Source organism: Borostomias antarcticus, assembly GCF_949987555.1.
Source record: "Borostomias antarcticus genome assembly, chromosome: 9".
Classification (NCBI taxonomy): Eukaryota; Metazoa; Chordata; class Actinopteri; order Stomiiformes; family Stomiidae; genus Borostomias; species Borostomias antarcticus.
Genome location: NC_140242.1, coordinates 28,553,087 through 28,568,943, shown reverse-complemented (window position 1 = coordinate 28,568,943; position 15,857 = coordinate 28,553,087). Strand labels below are relative to the sequence as shown.

Below are 15,857 nucleotides of genomic sequence, written 5' to 3'. Positions count from 1 at the left end.
TTGTATGTTGTAGTTTTACACAAGGTTCTGCCTGACAAATTGCTCTCAGAGGAGGAAGGGATCGGTGACAAAAGAAGACATGGCGAACAACTGTGATATCAACGAATCATCCATCACGAGCAGTCAGCCGGTTCGCTGCAGTCCTCCTCGCACACATGCCTGGGATCAGCAGGGGCGGGGCATGCTTTATTTATCATTTGTCTGATCTGTTGAGCAGCCGCAGACACTGCGAGCCGTTCCGTGGAAAGTCTAAATCATATTCAGTGATTCGCAAGGAATTCCAGGAAGGCCCGGCTGCATCGCAGTCTAGAACATTCTGTGAGACGCTAGCGTGCTCTGCTCCATTTACGGGGCGTGTGGTCGGCAGGGGAGGCACAGATCGGTGGAGATATCAGCCATCAGCACTCGGCAGGGTCGGACAATGGAGTGCAAGTTTCACTCTAACATTCTTGCTGGTCAAATGAAATTTGCGTAGAGAGCACCAATTAGAAAAGCAGATCAAATTCTTGATCAAACAAGTATTCCATTTTTGTTCTACAGTATATTACCGTTTTCTCCCAACTGCAAGTCAAACGGGGGAACTAGACACCCGGCATGTTTACATGGAGCAAAAGGTCATGCAGGCCAAGCAGTCACAACGTTGCATTTCATTTGATCAAACTGCTGGCTTTGTTATTAATGTAGTGGTTATTAATGTAGCATTCTGCGCTCTCAGATTGCAGGAGCAATGTGAGATTAGCTCAATATTAGTCAGCGAGTTTATAATTATCCAAAGTGATGCCTGCAAGGAGACAAGATTTTTTTTTCATTTGTTTCATACAAAGAAGTAAAAAAAGGGTTTTTACTGTACATTGAAGTTTATTTTCAAGGGGAAAAATATATAAATTCAATCAATAAATACTGTGGAAACATCAATCCTACAGACGTACAAATGGATAACATTCAAAAAAAAAAAGGTTGATGTTCTACAGCTAACACCTTCTCGACGTTAATTTAACATTTTTCATACAGAGCACACACCCGCTAGCTATAGCTGATAATACTGTCTAGAGGAATATCCAGATAGCAGGTTGACAGAGTCCGCCAGGTCGATGGGAAGTTGAAAACACAGATTGTTGATAAATCTTATGGAAAGCTGAGGTTGTAACTATTCAGGATGTGATGAGTGGGGAGAGATTCAGCGGCACTTGCTCTGGGAAGGAGAGAGGGAGCTAGCTACAAGGCTGGTGGGCCAGTCAGCTTCCTGACATTCTACCACGCCCATCTTTTCAGAACTAAATCTAGCAGCCATGCTAGGCGCAGCTGCTGGGTCCGAGTCCTGGTAACCCACTAGACCTAGAAATGAACACTTGAGGGATATTGAACTGAACTCTGGAATGAAGCCTCATATCCACGTTCCACAGAATCTGCGCCTCTTTAAAATAGTCCTTCAGCCATAAAACTGAACTTCATTGTAATCATAGATCACTGTATTTATCTGAATTGGGCCAGAGTGTATGTGCATTGCATAGCCAAGGACATCCAAGAAACAAAAGAATGAGAGAGTGGTAGAAAGGGAAATCGAAGTGCTGATTGATGGTCTATTGAGCAACAGTTGCAAAGACTCAGAACAGCTTGGACACAAACACCAGTTGATATTTGACATGCGGCACTAGTGTCAGAACTATAGACCCCTCATCTGGTATCAGCTCAGTGGCATCAGCACTCATCTGGTATCGACCCAGTGGTGTTAGAATCACAGACCTGGTGGTCCGAGCTACAGACCACATCTGATACCAGCCAAGAGGCAGAAAGAGAAGCGCACATCTCAGACACACTACACTGTGGCACATCCAACACAACCATTGGTAATGATCACCAGACAGCCAATCACAACCCGAGTTGGCAAAAGTCTGCAATTCTGCAAGCGATGTCTTCGCCCTGTCAAGCTTTTCTTTGGTTGTAAATTGAAAAAAAGAACAAAAAGAATAACAAAAAACAGGCCAGATAATTGAGGTTCAAACCGCGCTAGAATGATATGCAAAAGGAGTACAGCACTTCAAAGGCTTCCAGATCATAGTGACAGTGTGCAACAGCATCAAACAATACAAATATCTAATTTCCATTTGGCAAACCTCTCAAGGCAGTAACAAAAGGAGACCAAGGGAGAACGAATCCAACATGGGCGATCTGAACAACCACAGTGTTTGTTTTCTGTCATTATAATTCTTAAGTCTCTTAGGTTCCACACCCAGAGGCCAGTGCAAGAGTTCCATCAGTCTTCTGTAGAACAACACAGCAGCTGCAGTCTCTTCTCACTGGTGGATCCACCATCTTTTCACATTTTCTTTGAGGGCAAAAAGTAAAACCTGACTCCACTGAAAACTCACTTCCTGCCCAGGTCTTCGACCTAGACCACAAAAGGTTACGATGTCATTTCCAGGGGAAACGGATACAGCACTGACACGTCCGCACATCTTCCTGTCACCGCACATCTTCCTGTCACCGTCTTCTACGTTAAAATGTTGGGTTTATTTATTATTATTATTTATGACCGATTTGGGCCTCAAAAATACACAAATCGTTTTTTTGAAGCGTTCGACAGTCTTCAGTTTCCTTCAGCATCTCAAGTCAAGTCCGTTACTCCTCTGGGCTGAGCTTATCCTAGGGTTGGAGGGTTGGGCTGAATCCAAGCCAGGGGAGGGAGAAACGGGGGATTTAAAGTGCAGAGCGGAGAGGCCCACCTTCCCAGCCGGAGGGGGGCGGCTCCATGCACTGTGTCCCCTCCCCATCGCTTGCTCCCATTCGTCCGCAACAACAACAGTCTCCCCGGTCCTGGCCAATCACATGATGGCACAGCTCTTGGCCTTGTCCTTGCGCAGGTCCGAGGCTACGGCGGTCAGTTCTGGCCGGCTGGGCATGTGTGAGATCCTCTTGGTGGCCCTGGACTTGCTGCGTTTGACGTTCTTGTTGTTCTTGTTGACGCAGGCCAGCGTGGCCACGTGGAAGATGTCCCTCACGCTGTTCTCTGACTGCAGGGAGGAACACTCGATGTAGGGGGCGCTCAGCTGCTTGGCCATGTTGGAGCCCTGGGAGAGAAGAGGGACACAGACAGGTCAGCCAGGGTCCTCTGTTGGGACAACGCTTCGTTCTAATGATCCAGGGTCCTCTTTTGGTACAACACCTCATTCTTCTTTTTTTTTTTGTTGATATTTTTTAGGACATTTCTGCTTTATTGGGATAGGACAGTTGAAGGACAGACAGGATTCGAACCCGCACCGCTACTGTAAGGACTAGCCTTTAAATGGTATGCGCCCCAACCCACTGAGCCACCGGGGCGCCCCTAACACTTCATTCTAATGACCCAGGGTCCTCTGTTGGTAGAACAATTCTACTGACCCAGTGCACTAGGCTGCATCAAGTCAGATCCACACAATGCATGACCAATGGGCATTATAAGCGTCAATGTCAATAACTTCAAAGAACATACAAGTGGAAAAAGGCACAAACGGCTACGAAAACCCACCTGATCGTATGACACCGGCGCCTGTCTGTGATTGGATAGTTCCACCAGCGTGGTGAGGTCCGTGCGGAGGTCCGACTTGCAGCCCACCAGCAGGATCTTGGTGTTGGGGCAGAACTCCTGGATCTCCCCTCTCCACTGGAGGAGAGACAGAAACAACCCCCATTTCAGAACGGGGACACCAGCCAGTCACATTCAAAATATTGTTTATTCTCCAGGACCACATGGAAGCGATGCATGACGGCGGTACGAGGAGCCGGCTCAGAGTCCGATTCCTGACCACCCGCGCCCTCTCATCCCTCTCATAACATGACGTCATATTTGGGAAAACAACGTCTGAGGAGTGGAAGCTCCGTCACACCCAAGTAGAAAAAACGGGGAAAACCCCTCTTCCGTGTTCCCAGGGATTAGACTGGGCCCTGATTAGACTGGCCTCCCTCGTTCTCTGAGAAGCAGATCATCCTCATGTTAGCCGCTAGCCTCTACAATGGCCAGCCTGATCCCTGTGTTTAAGGGTGTGCGTGTGTGTGTGTCGAGAGAGAGAAACAGACTTATGCTCCCTCTCTCTCCCTCGCCCTCTCACTCCCTCCCCTCTCGTCTCCCCTCCCCCCCTCACACTCCTCTCTCCTGGCCCGCTCTTGAGGCTCTGTGACACCATGTAGGAACAAGTCCAGACAGACTCCTGCTCAGCCTCACATGAGTCTGAGGGTCCCGCTCTCCCCCATTCCCTCTGAGTGGTACAGCCCTCCCCCCATCCCCTCTGAGTGGTACAGCCCTCCCCCATCCCCTCTCTAAGTGGTACAGCCCCAATTATATTTTTTTCAACCAGACCGGGGGTGGTTTCAGAGGACACTTGACCCAGAAACACAAAGCTGGGCCTTTTCAGAGAGGGTCAGGGGACTGTGTGAACATGTAAGGGGACCAGAACACATCCTGCTCTGACTGAAAGGGGGAAAGCCAGTTGATGCAGCTTCCAGGACATATACAGTAGCTTCCAGGACATATACAGTACCAAGCCCATCAGGTCACTCACCTTCTTCATGACACTGTCCAGGGTCTCCGGTCGGCTGATGTCAAAACAGATGAGGACCGCATCAGAGTCCGGGTAGGACAGAGGACGCACGTTGTCATAGTACGGAGACCCTGCAGACACAAGGGTGCAGACAAGGTGAGAATATGCAGATGAGATCAAAACCATCATTTGCAGAAAGGTTGGAGTCAAGTCCGAAATATTCAGTATATTCCAATATTCAAGGCATATTATTTAAAAACACTTGTGAATAAGATTGATGAGAAACGTTTTACATCAAATGCAAAAAAAATTAAAAAAATTAAGTTAAAGTCGCACTGAAACGGACGTTTGAGATCATCCAACTTCCGTAGTTTGACGGATTTCCGACGCAAACAAGCTTATGAGGGTGGGACATGTTAAGAGGAATTTGATTGGAACATTGACAAGTGAACAGGTTAAGAACTTTAGACAGATTCGATAGAAGGATAACGTTGATTGACGGGTGGATGTCATGAGATTATTGGCTTAAAATCTAGAATGCTTTTTTAATTTCAGTGCGACTAAGCTCCCTGAATGTAAACAGAATTTACTCAAAACCCTGATTTACATCAGCAATGCCATTAAATGTCCCTTGCTGTCTTGTGTCTCTCACATCAGACACGATTCAGTTTGCGGACACTATGCATCAGCTGGGATGATCTGTGAGAAGCTTCCTCCCAGACACACCCCTGCTCCTTCAGTCCTGGTCTGACCGTGAGCCAGCTCTGAGGGACACCCCGAAATTAATAACAACCCCATGTCATCATTTCAGCCATTCTCTCTGCTGCGGACTCTGCCTGCTTCAGGACCGGCCTCCACTCATGCAGCCAGAGAACTAGGACAGGGGACAGCTTGGGACAGGGGACAGCTATAGGACAGGGGACAGCTATAGGACATGGAGCAGCTATAGGACAGGGGACAGCTATAGGACAGTGAGCAGCTTAGGACAGGGGACAACTATAGGACAGGGGACAACTATAGGACAGGGGACAACTATAGGACAGAGAGCAGCTTAGGACAGGGGACAACTATAGGACAGGGGACAACTATAGGACAGGGGACAACTATAGGACAGCGGACAACTATAGGACAGGGAGCTGCTTGGGACAGGGAGCAAGAAGCAAATGAGTCACTCTCTTTATCGTCGCTGTAAGGAAAACACAGCCACCCCAACTTTCTCCATCTGACCTTCTATTAATACATCCATGATCTGACCGGACTTTGGGCTACCAGCTAGATTCATCTCATTTGCACAGTCTGCATATTAAATGTGGAATTCTCTTCTATAGCTTTCGAACAATCTTTCACAATACTGTTCCTTAATACCTGCTCCTTTCACAATACCTTCCTCAATTCAACTGCATAGACGAGACGAATCCCATTTAAGGAATCTAGTGAATCCAATGGCCCTGAGCCCGATGGACAAAACACCAAGACAGTTCACAGAGTGAGAGACCTGACAAGGGAATCACTGATCTCCCTGTGTGAGGAATCACTGATCTCCCCGTGAGGAATCACTGATCTCCCTGTGAGGAATCACTGATCTCCCTGCGTGAGGAATCACTGATCTCCCTGCGTGAGGAATCACTGATCTCCCTGCGTGAGGAATCACTGATCTCCCTGTGTGAGGAATCACTGATCTCCCTGCGTGAGGAATCACTGATCTTCCCGTGTGAGGAATCACTGATCTCCCTGTGTGAGGAATCACTGATCTCCCTGTGTGAGGAATCACTGATCTCCCTGTGTGAGGAATCACTGATCTCCCTGCGTGAGGAATGCCGTGCCACTGCCAGGAATCTCTGGAAGTCTGTTTTCTCCAGCGTACGATCACCTCTGGGAGATCCTCAGAGGAATCTCAACAACCCCCTCTCCCTCTCCCTCCACCCCCCCTCTCTCTCCCTCTCTCTCCATCTCCCTCCCTCTACCCCCCCTCTCTCTCGCTCTCTCCCTCTCTCCCTCCCCCCCTCCAGCTGACACAACACAACCCCCCCAGGGCCGTGTGTGGGAGTCGAGTGTTCAATCACTGATGTCAGGGAGGAGGGGGTGAGGTGGGGGTTTTGTTCCTGGAAGCATCCCTGACAGTTACGGTATTTGATGATGACAAGTCAAGCAGCTCGTCTCTAAGAAACCGAGTGGGGGGGAGTTGGGTTCGGATAGTAACGTAGGAGTCTTCCTCCCCCATGCCAACTGTCAGAAATTCAAACGCTTCGGAAAAAGAAAAAACGGGTTTCTCCCCGTCTAAAAAGACAAAAACAAAGGGTTTGCTAATGACATCAACATGTTTTATCTGAACGGGAACATCGGAGAGCGCCAGGAAAAACACAAATCTGTAATGTAATGTCCAGCTTCAATTTGTATTTTTTTTATTCATTTACCTGAGCCAAATTCTCCTTCTCGTCAAACTACACCATATGCTGGCGTTTCCTGTTCACCATTTTTTCCATGACCAGATCCAAAGACATTAGACATTTTCCCATGTCTGATAGTTGGCTATGGTCTTTGTTTGTTGGCCATGTTCCTCTAGTTCCATGCATTTGGTCCATGTCTAGTGGGATGTTGTAGAGATTAAAATGTTTGTTCTTGTTAAACGGTTAACTGGCTTGTGAGGCCCTCGTCCGTCTGGATGATAAACCCTAGCCTCCGGGACCCGTGCTGGCTAGCTGGTCCAGCCCTCACCCCACCGTGCTGGCTAGCTGGTCCAGCCCTCACCCCACCGTGCTGGCTAGCTGGTCCAGCCCTCACCCCACCGTGCTGGCTAGCTGGTCCAGCCCTCACCCCACCGTGCTGGCTAGCTGGTCCAGCCCTCACCCCACCGTGTTGGCTAGCTGGTCCAGCCCTCACCCCACCGTGCTGGCTAGCTGGTCCAGCCCTCACCCCACCGTGCTGGCTAGCTGGTCCAGCCCTCACCCCACCGTGCTGGCTAGCTGGTCCAGCCCTCACCCCACCGTGCTGGCTAGCTGGTCCAGCCCTCACCCCACCGTGCTGGCTAGCTGGTCCAGCCCTCACCCCACCGTGCTGGCTAGCTGGTCCAGCCCTCACCCCTCTGACCCACCTCACGGGATATTGATCAGGTAAGTCTCGGTGGTTTTGTGATTCACCTTCAGCAAAAATAACAAATGATGACGAAGGGTGCGGCCGTCCAGCCCGGAGGAATGGCCGTGGTGACTGGCAGCTCATTAGTCCCGTTTCACTGCAGCCCTGAGGGGGTTCGTCCCTCGAGACACACACACACACACACACGCACACACTCGCTCACACATGCACTCGCTTGCTCACACACACACTCACGCACGCTCGCTCACACACACACTCGCTCACACACACACACTCGCTCACACACACACACTCGCTCACACACACACACTCGCTTACACACACACACACGCATTCACAAACGCACGCACTCGCACACACTCGCTCTCTCACACACACACAGACAGAGAGACAAAGACAGAGACATACCTCAGCCTATCCCTGCCCCATTTTGTGTGTAAACACCATTCACTGTGTCTGAGGGAGCAGTGAGCTCCCAGTCTGTCTTGAAGACAATCCCTTATAAGACAATATTTACATTTAACAAAGAAAAGCACAAAGCCACAAAGGTCCTGGAATCTACTGTAACCACTAAATGGTAAATGGAGTGTACTTACATAGCACTTTCATCCAAAGTGCTTCACAATGGCCTCTCTCATTTACCCGTTCACACAAACATTCACACACCGCTAACAGTCTTGAAAACAGGCGGCCGCCACAAAGAAAGGACATGTCCGGACACATTCATCATCTGGACACGGAAAACATTTAGGCTACTGTGCCTTCCATTTGTAAACGTGGAGGAGGAGCGCGTCGATGACCCGTCCTCCCTCTGACCAGCAGCGTGGAACCAGACATTCATCTCCTCAGATGATGGAGGGCGTGTTTAAAACGTACGCGGAGGATCGTTCCACCGGACCCCTCCCCGTCCCTCTGGGGCTGGGATGCCCTGACCGCTGGCTCACAGTCATCCGTCACTGTTGGATTACCAGGGCTGCGCGCTACTCTTGGATTACCAGGGCCGTGCACTACTGTGGTTATGGCAGATGAGCCGCGTAGGGAGCCGTCTCCCCAGGTGAGAAGTGGGTTAGTGGGCCCCTCTAATGATCACATTACCCAGAAGCTCCATCACAGGAGAAGCCGTGGAGCAGCGGGATACAGAACAACCACGACTTCAGGATCCTCATTGAAAATCCACTGAAAATTGCAACAATTTTAACGTGAAAACATTGCTGTGAATTCTACTGTAGCGATCTATTCTAAATGGCGGAAATAGACAGGCCACACAAGAGATGCACTTGTGAGTTCTGGCAAGTAGTACTACATTGGCTTTTCCTACGTTAAAGGCAATTATTGTTAGTCGCTTTGTATAAAAGAGTCTGCTAAATGACTAATGTAATAACTTAACTGAGCTATTAACTAGCCTTATAGAGGGTGGTTATACCCTCCTCCGTCCTGGAGAGCGAGCCCTCGCACTTCCAAGTCCCTCACGTCCTCAAACGCCTCTCCGATGGCACTCACCGTCACCATCCCACTTCTGACACCAATGTAACGAATGGGGGGGGGGGGGGGTAGAGAACATGCCCCAAGTGCAGATCGAACCCGCAATCCCACGCTCCTGACGAACCCGACTCGCTAACCGCAACACTAGAGAGTAAACTCACTTAGCACAGCTATTAACGAGCCTTATAGAGGTTCGTTAAAGTATGTTTGTGTGTATGCCTGTGTGTGTTTGTATGCCTGTGTGTGTGTTTGTATTAGTGTCAACTCGACATGGGTCACAGGTCCACGCGGTTTGGACTGGCAGAAAGCTCTCGATGTAAAAAGAGATGGGTAACAATAAAAGTCATGATTTAAAAGAAACAATAAAAAGAAAATAATTTTAAATTAAAAAGATGTAAATGTAAAATAGAATTAAAAAAAAAAGAATACAAATTAGGAACAATAAGATAATAACACAACTAAAGCTACGTGGTAAAAGCAATGTTAAAAAGGTGCGTTTTAAGAACTCGCTTAAAAGTTACCACTGTCTCAGACATTCTCAGGTCCACTGGCAGGGTGATCCAAAGGCCAGGGGCATGAGAGCTGAAGACTGCCTCCCCATGTCTCCTAGTCCTCTGGAGCTCCCCCTGCCGGTTCTGACCACAGGGGGGCACCACAGAGCCACCCCAACACAGCCGCTCATTCAACGCCTTCATTTGGACTTGGGGCTCAGGAGCCAAAATGTCAATTTTTAAGATAGATAGATGGATCGAATGTGTATAACAATCACGCCGGTTCCACAGGCACTGTGCACTTGTTTTAATTCTGAATTACATTCCAGCCAGCAGCTACCCAAATATTTCTCAGGCAAAACAGGTAAACCTTTCATTAAAATGACATGGACAAATTGTGCTTCCAAAACTCAGGATTACCAACAATGGGATCTTTGTGGGAAAGATGGTGGGAGGTGGGGGGGGGGGGGGTCCTCTTTGTGCACGACATACCAACCAAGCAGCTCAGTTTCCCTCAACCCAGATACACCAACTCTGCCAGAGGCAGAGGTCAACAGTCACATCAGTCAACAGCAACACTGGCAAAATGAAAAGAACACGTTAAAAGGACCTCTCTCAAAATGACTCGAAAGTATCCACCTGTCAGGGAGAATGTGAGACCAGTAGCGCTGCCAAATACAGGACGACGGTCTGGCGGTCTCTCTTCCGACACGACATAGAAGCTCTGACCCACCAGCTGCTCCTCAGGCGTTCCGCTCTTCCAGAGGGATAGAATACCAGCCTGAGGGCTGCTTCCCACAACACTAAAACATGGACGGCTTCCAGCGAGAGAGGGAGTTAACCTGATTCAATATGTGCAGGTTACAGTGGAGTTGAGCACGCCTGAGGGGAAGGCCAGCCCACGCAGAGGTGAGACACCTACACCAGCTGTGTGACAGGGCACCTGCAACCGTCTGCTACGAAAACTGGCGGGTGACATGAATTCATTCCATTCTGATCCCATATCGTGAGTCGGTTAGAATGGATGAATCCTTCCGACCTCAAAGGCACGAATGTTGCTCAGCGCCAAAAAGCGGCCGCTTGGCCGAGATCTGTTGACGCTGAAAAGGAGGCCAACATAGAGAAGGAGATTCTACTTCACTGACGGGACCGTTTGTGAGGCAAAGGAAAAACTCTCCTAACACCACAAATGGAATCTAAGGACCATTGCAACCAATTAATCGAAATATTATTTTTTAAGACTCAGTTGCAGTTGAGTGGCTTCCTCCAGAGTGGTTTCTGCTTAGATCAGCATATGACAAATTTTACAATCACACAGACTTCCCCTCCAATCAGACCGCCACGGGAACGCCAGGTACGGTCAGCTCTTCCGAGCTCTGCTGTAATCACGGCCGTGTCCTGGCTGGACCTCCACAATCAGCTGGAGGTCACAGCGGCGTCCCAGGGTGGTCAACCCCCGCCTAGTACACCCCCCCCACACCCCTCCCATGAAGCAGCTCCCAGGCGAGACAGCAGGCAAGCTGCCCAGGGGGTGGAGCGCTGGGTGGGGGCCAGCCCAGTCCCACAGCCAGACTACATTTAATTACCTCCAGAGCTGGGTCTGGACACCCCCCTGGACATTCCAGGGGTCACTTAAAACCCCAACAGGTAATGCAAGCAATGTGTGAATATTAACCGAGTAGGTGATTTTGCAGTCTGAACAGTTACAACCTGCAGTAATAATAAATAATGACTTACTAACGCCAAATCAAATGAAGGGACCTGCCAGTTATTGAAAAAGCTTAGTCATTCACTTTTCTTTCAGTAAATCCTGCATTGGTGCCAAACACGCCCATGTAGCCCTGCCGCTTGTAGGCGTGGAAGGAGGGTGTGGAGTGAGTGGATTTGGACACTGTGGAGGAGTGGATTTGGACACTGCACACGGAGGACATAAATCCACGATCTAAAGAGCTCCATCCTCACATTCCAACGTTGCAGCGTCACCGCGTTCTGTATTCTCCCCTTGGAATGGCTGGTTTGGTGCGTGTGGGTCAATTGGTTGACCCGTCAAATTACAATTTCACACCAGTTACGCAAAGTCTTTGATTTGCCTACAAGCTTTAGGATGCGGCGGGGAAATATTTGTAGTCGCTCTGCAATGCAACGCATGCATAGATATCAGATGTAACAATACATTGTTCCTATTCAGCTTTACAATAATGCAATACTTTTCATATATAGAATGTAAAGCATCTTACCCGATGTGTCCCAAAGACTGAGCTCTATTCTTTGAGTGTCGATTTCAAAACTGGCCGTGTAGTTTTCAAACACCGTGGGGACGTAGTTCTATAAAAGAGAGGCATTCATTACATGGCTGTTATTCAGAACATGCGCAACATCCAACAACACTCCAGACATCAAGTCATCCAACAAAACGCATGTTGTGTGTAGGGCTTCCGCGGCAGCTAGAGAATAGATTTAAACAAGTGAATATAATTATTTTAAACAGATTAAAACATTGTAACACTATCCATTCTTCCTCGGGTAGTATTCCTTTGCTTTCCAACGTCATGCGTAAAAGTTGAACATCCAAATAGGCCAGGGTATCTACCCAAGATGTCCACGTACCTCTGGAAAGCAATCTTTCGCAAAGACATGAAGTAATGCGGTCTTCCCGCACTGGCTGTCCCCCACCACCACTATTTTACACTTGACACTCTGGTTAGGATCCATTCCGGGTTTGGGTGAAAGCTTTAAACTGGATCTGGTCTCCTTCATTGACTTCTCAATGTGCGTAATGAGCTGACTTCAAAGTAACAAAGCTCCGAAACAACATTCATTCCAACAGCAAACACTCCCGTGATAGTGACACTTCGCACACGCTCATATCCTTCACCGGGAACACCACCGTGAATAACCGACAATGACGCGCACAGTGGACTATATACGGGGCGGTGAACCAATCACTGTCTTCAATCCTTCAGCGCCCGCCCCCTTCCCTGGTGGAGGTGATGACAGCGCCCTCTACGTGTGATCGTCTCCCAGAACTCAACTGAGGTCCCGAATCGGTGCAGTAAACAAAGGCAGGTATGATGTTGCTCACCATGATCCATATTTTCAGAACTGTAGTACGACTTATAAAGGTCAAATCTATTCAGTATGCATTATGTAGCCTAGCCTAACCTGTCATTTCCAACCTTTTATTAAATGCATTACTGTTTTTGTTATGATGAGGTATTTTGTGTATGTGTGTATTTTATTAGTGGATTTGACTAAGTGGTGACACAAGAGCTTAGTATGTCTAATTATATTTTAGCCACTCTTATTAATTAATAGCCTATAGGTCTGTCTTGAACCTTTTGCAAATTATACAAATTATTAATCAAATATATGATCCAGTGCAGCCTCTTTTAAACCAGTTCAGAGTGACAAAGTAGAAGCCAGTTTGTCAATTTAATACAACCTTTGGACTCGAGTGTACATCTGTGAGAGTGAGGTCATTAAGGCCCACCTCCGGTCTAGAGTGTGTGTGTGTGTGTGTGTGTGTGTGTGTGTGTGTGTGTGTGTGTGTGTGTGTGTGTGTGTGTGTGTGTGTGTGTGTGTGTGTGTGTGAAAGTGAGGTGAGGGGGGCTTGGACATGTAGCTACTTGCCTTTGCGCTCAATTTGTCAATGGTTTTCCCTCAGGCTGGAGGGGGCTGGAGGAGGAACTCAATTATCTGTGGAATTAAAGGATAACAGACAGATAAACGGTCTAAGATTATGAGGAAAAAGGCTTTTGATCAAGATGAGCTATTCATCAGGGGGTCTATGAGGCGGTTGGGTTGGATAAATGGATGTCGTCAGAATGAACACTTTACTGCTACTCTATCACCACATAACTTGCCAGTTGTATCTCTCGGTTCTCCAGTGGGTTAGTGTGAATCTGAGGTGTGTGTGTGTGTGTGTGTGTGTGTGTGTGTGTGTGTGTGTGTGTGTGTGTGTTATGGTGATGAACATGATGACAGCAAACAGCCAACATCTGTCTGGTCTCATTTAAAGAGGATCAGTTCAGTGCGAGAGGCCCCAGCACTCCTCAACACTCCCCAACACTCCTCAACACTCCCCAACACTCCCCAACACTCCCCAACACCCCCAACACCCCCCAGCACTTACACTGAGCTGTGATGAGTCGGCTGTCTTCACCCCCCAGCTGTTCCTCGTGGTAAACGCATAATGAGGACTCAAAGTGAGAGGATCCTTGCTTTGCGTAAACGAAAGGACTGAATTCGGAGGCCGGCCCCCGGGGCGCGACATTTAGCGCCTCTCCTCTCCACCTAAACGAGCCACTAATGATGTCGACTGCTACTAATGATGTTCACCATGCAGCCGTGTCCACTGGCACTTTTTGAATATGCAAATTGTTGGAAATATAGAATTTGTAAATACAATAAGTGTAGTTTTGGATGGTGAGAAGAATCAGAATCAGAAGGACTATTTATTTAGCAGAACATACTCAGTGTCAAGAGTGAGGATAGTGATGTATATCTCTCTGCTATAGCTTATTGTTTTGTGCCGTTGATTTCCATTAGAGAAAGGGAGAGCAAGTCCATTTCAATTAGCATGGCATTGAGGGATGGTCCACAGAAACTCCATGTCGTGCCTACCCCCCATGAAAGCCCCCACCACTTCAAAGTGACCCTAACCCTAACCCAACTCCTCCCAGTAGAATCAGGCAGCACATGGACTATGAACGACAGTTTGAAATTATTTTACATTTAGCAAGATAGTCTTCACCGGTTTTAAATCACACCGATGGATAAAACACTGTTGAGTTGACAGGAAGGAGGTGAATGCATCACTGTAGGCTTGGGCCCAGTTCACCTACAGCATGTCATCACACTAACCAAGGTCTATGTTACGTGGTTGGTTTAAACTGCATTACCCATGATCCCTGTCATTTTCCCAGCTCCTCAGACACGCTCTCAAATCCGCTCCCCCGTGTTTTGAGCAGCGTAATGTCTGCAGCTGCGAGCGTTAGCCGCTATTTAACTTCCTGTCAGCTCAGACACAGAGTTTGAGTTTGAGTTTTAGGACAGCTTGCATCATGTTCACACAGGATGAATTATATGTCCTATTACAATACAAATAAACAGTAGAAAACACAATACAAATAAACAGTAGAAAATACAGTACAGTAATCAACAATTAAGCTAAACATAATTTAAAAGGAGGGGTATCAAGTGATATATTTTCATGAAGCAGTCCCCAGATAGCAAGCGGACCTGGGCCATATACAGGCCAGATCTGGCCCTTTGTGGCTTAGTTCCGGCCCATATATGGCCCAGAATCATTACACATCCGCTTGCTATCTGGGTCTGGTCAGATAGGGAGGAGAGTTTCTAGGCAGTGCTCAGTGGTGGTTATGCTGCTCTGGAGACCGCGGGAGAGACACGCCTTGAGGAGAGGCAGGTCGGAGGTGGGGGAGGGGAGCAGGCGTTGGTTAAAGGGCTTAGAAAGGGTCAGGAGGAGCCGTAGCTGGACAGAGAGGCTGGGGACAGAGAGAGACTGGGGGACAGAGAGGGGACAGATGGGCTGGTGACAGAGAGAGGCTGGGGACAGAGAGGGGACAGATGGGCTGGGGACAGAGAGGCTGGGGACAGAGAGAGACTGGGGGACAGAGAGAGGCTGGTGACAGAGAGAGGCTGGGGACAGAGAGAGGCTGGGGACAGAGAGGGAACAGATGGGCTGGGGACAGAGAGGCTGGGGACACAGAGAGGCTGGGAACAGAGAGGGGCTGGGGACAGAGAGGCTGGGGACAGAGAGGGGCTGGGGACAGAGAGGGGCTGGGGACAGAGAGGCTGGGGACAGAGAGAGGCTGGGGACAGAGAGGGGCTGGGGAGAGAGAGGCTGGGGGCAGAGAGGGGCTGGGGTCAGAGAGAGGCTGGGGACAGAGAGAGGCTGGGGACAGAGAGAGGCTGGGGACAGAGGGAGGAGGAGCGAGAGGGAAGGGAGGACGACAGCAGCGAGTGTTCAAACCAGGTCAGGAAGAGGAAGTAGGTGTGAACATCTGGGACACAGTTTTCTAGGGGTTTGGGGGGGGGGGGCGGGGGGTGTGTGTGTGGCATCCCCACCCGGTTTGCGGTTAATTAAACACAACCAGCAGGCTTCAATGGGCCCAACGCCGCCCCCACCCCTTGATGACTATTCACGATCTGGTGGTAGCTAAGCTAACCCTCATTAAGGAACGGCCAAGGACCTCTGACCCAACACAGGGGTGGATCCAGGGTGTGGGGAAACGATTTCTCACCCAGGCAGTGA

General features: G+C 48.9%; 1 protein-coding gene across 1 annotated transcript; it reads right to left on the bottom strand.

Moving 5' to 3' along the window:
- Positions 1–844: 844 nt before the first annotated feature.
- LOC311313144 (rho-related GTP-binding protein RhoE) lies at positions 845–12,456 on the bottom strand. The gene is made up of 5 exons (XM_084443205.1): positions 12,188–12,456; positions 11,818–11,905; positions 4,536–4,645; positions 3,506–3,640; positions 845–3,068 (listed from the first exon to the last, which is right to left on the bottom strand). The coding sequence occupies exons 1-5, from the start codon at positions 12,335–12,337 to the stop codon at positions 2,823–2,825; spliced, it is 729 nt and encodes a 242-aa protein (XP_084299331.1). The 5' UTR covers positions 12,338–12,456; the 3' UTR covers positions 845–2,822.
- Positions 12,457–15,857: the final 3,401 nt, after the last annotated feature.

Excerpts from the sequence above, each read along its gene's own strand:
- LOC311313144 (XM_084443205.1), bottom strand. The coding sequence starts at position 12,337 with ATGAAGGAGACCAGATCCAGTTTAAAGCTTTCACCCAAACCCGGAATG. Across the intron at positions 11,906-12,187 it reads CGAAAGATTGCTTTCCAGAG|AACTACGTCCCCACGGTGTT; the intron begins GTACGTGGACAT and ends TCTCTTTTATAG. Across the intron at positions 4,646-11,817 it reads CAGTCTTTGGGACACATCGG|GGTCTCCGTACTATGACAAC; the intron begins GTAAGATGCTTT and ends TTGTGTCTGCAG.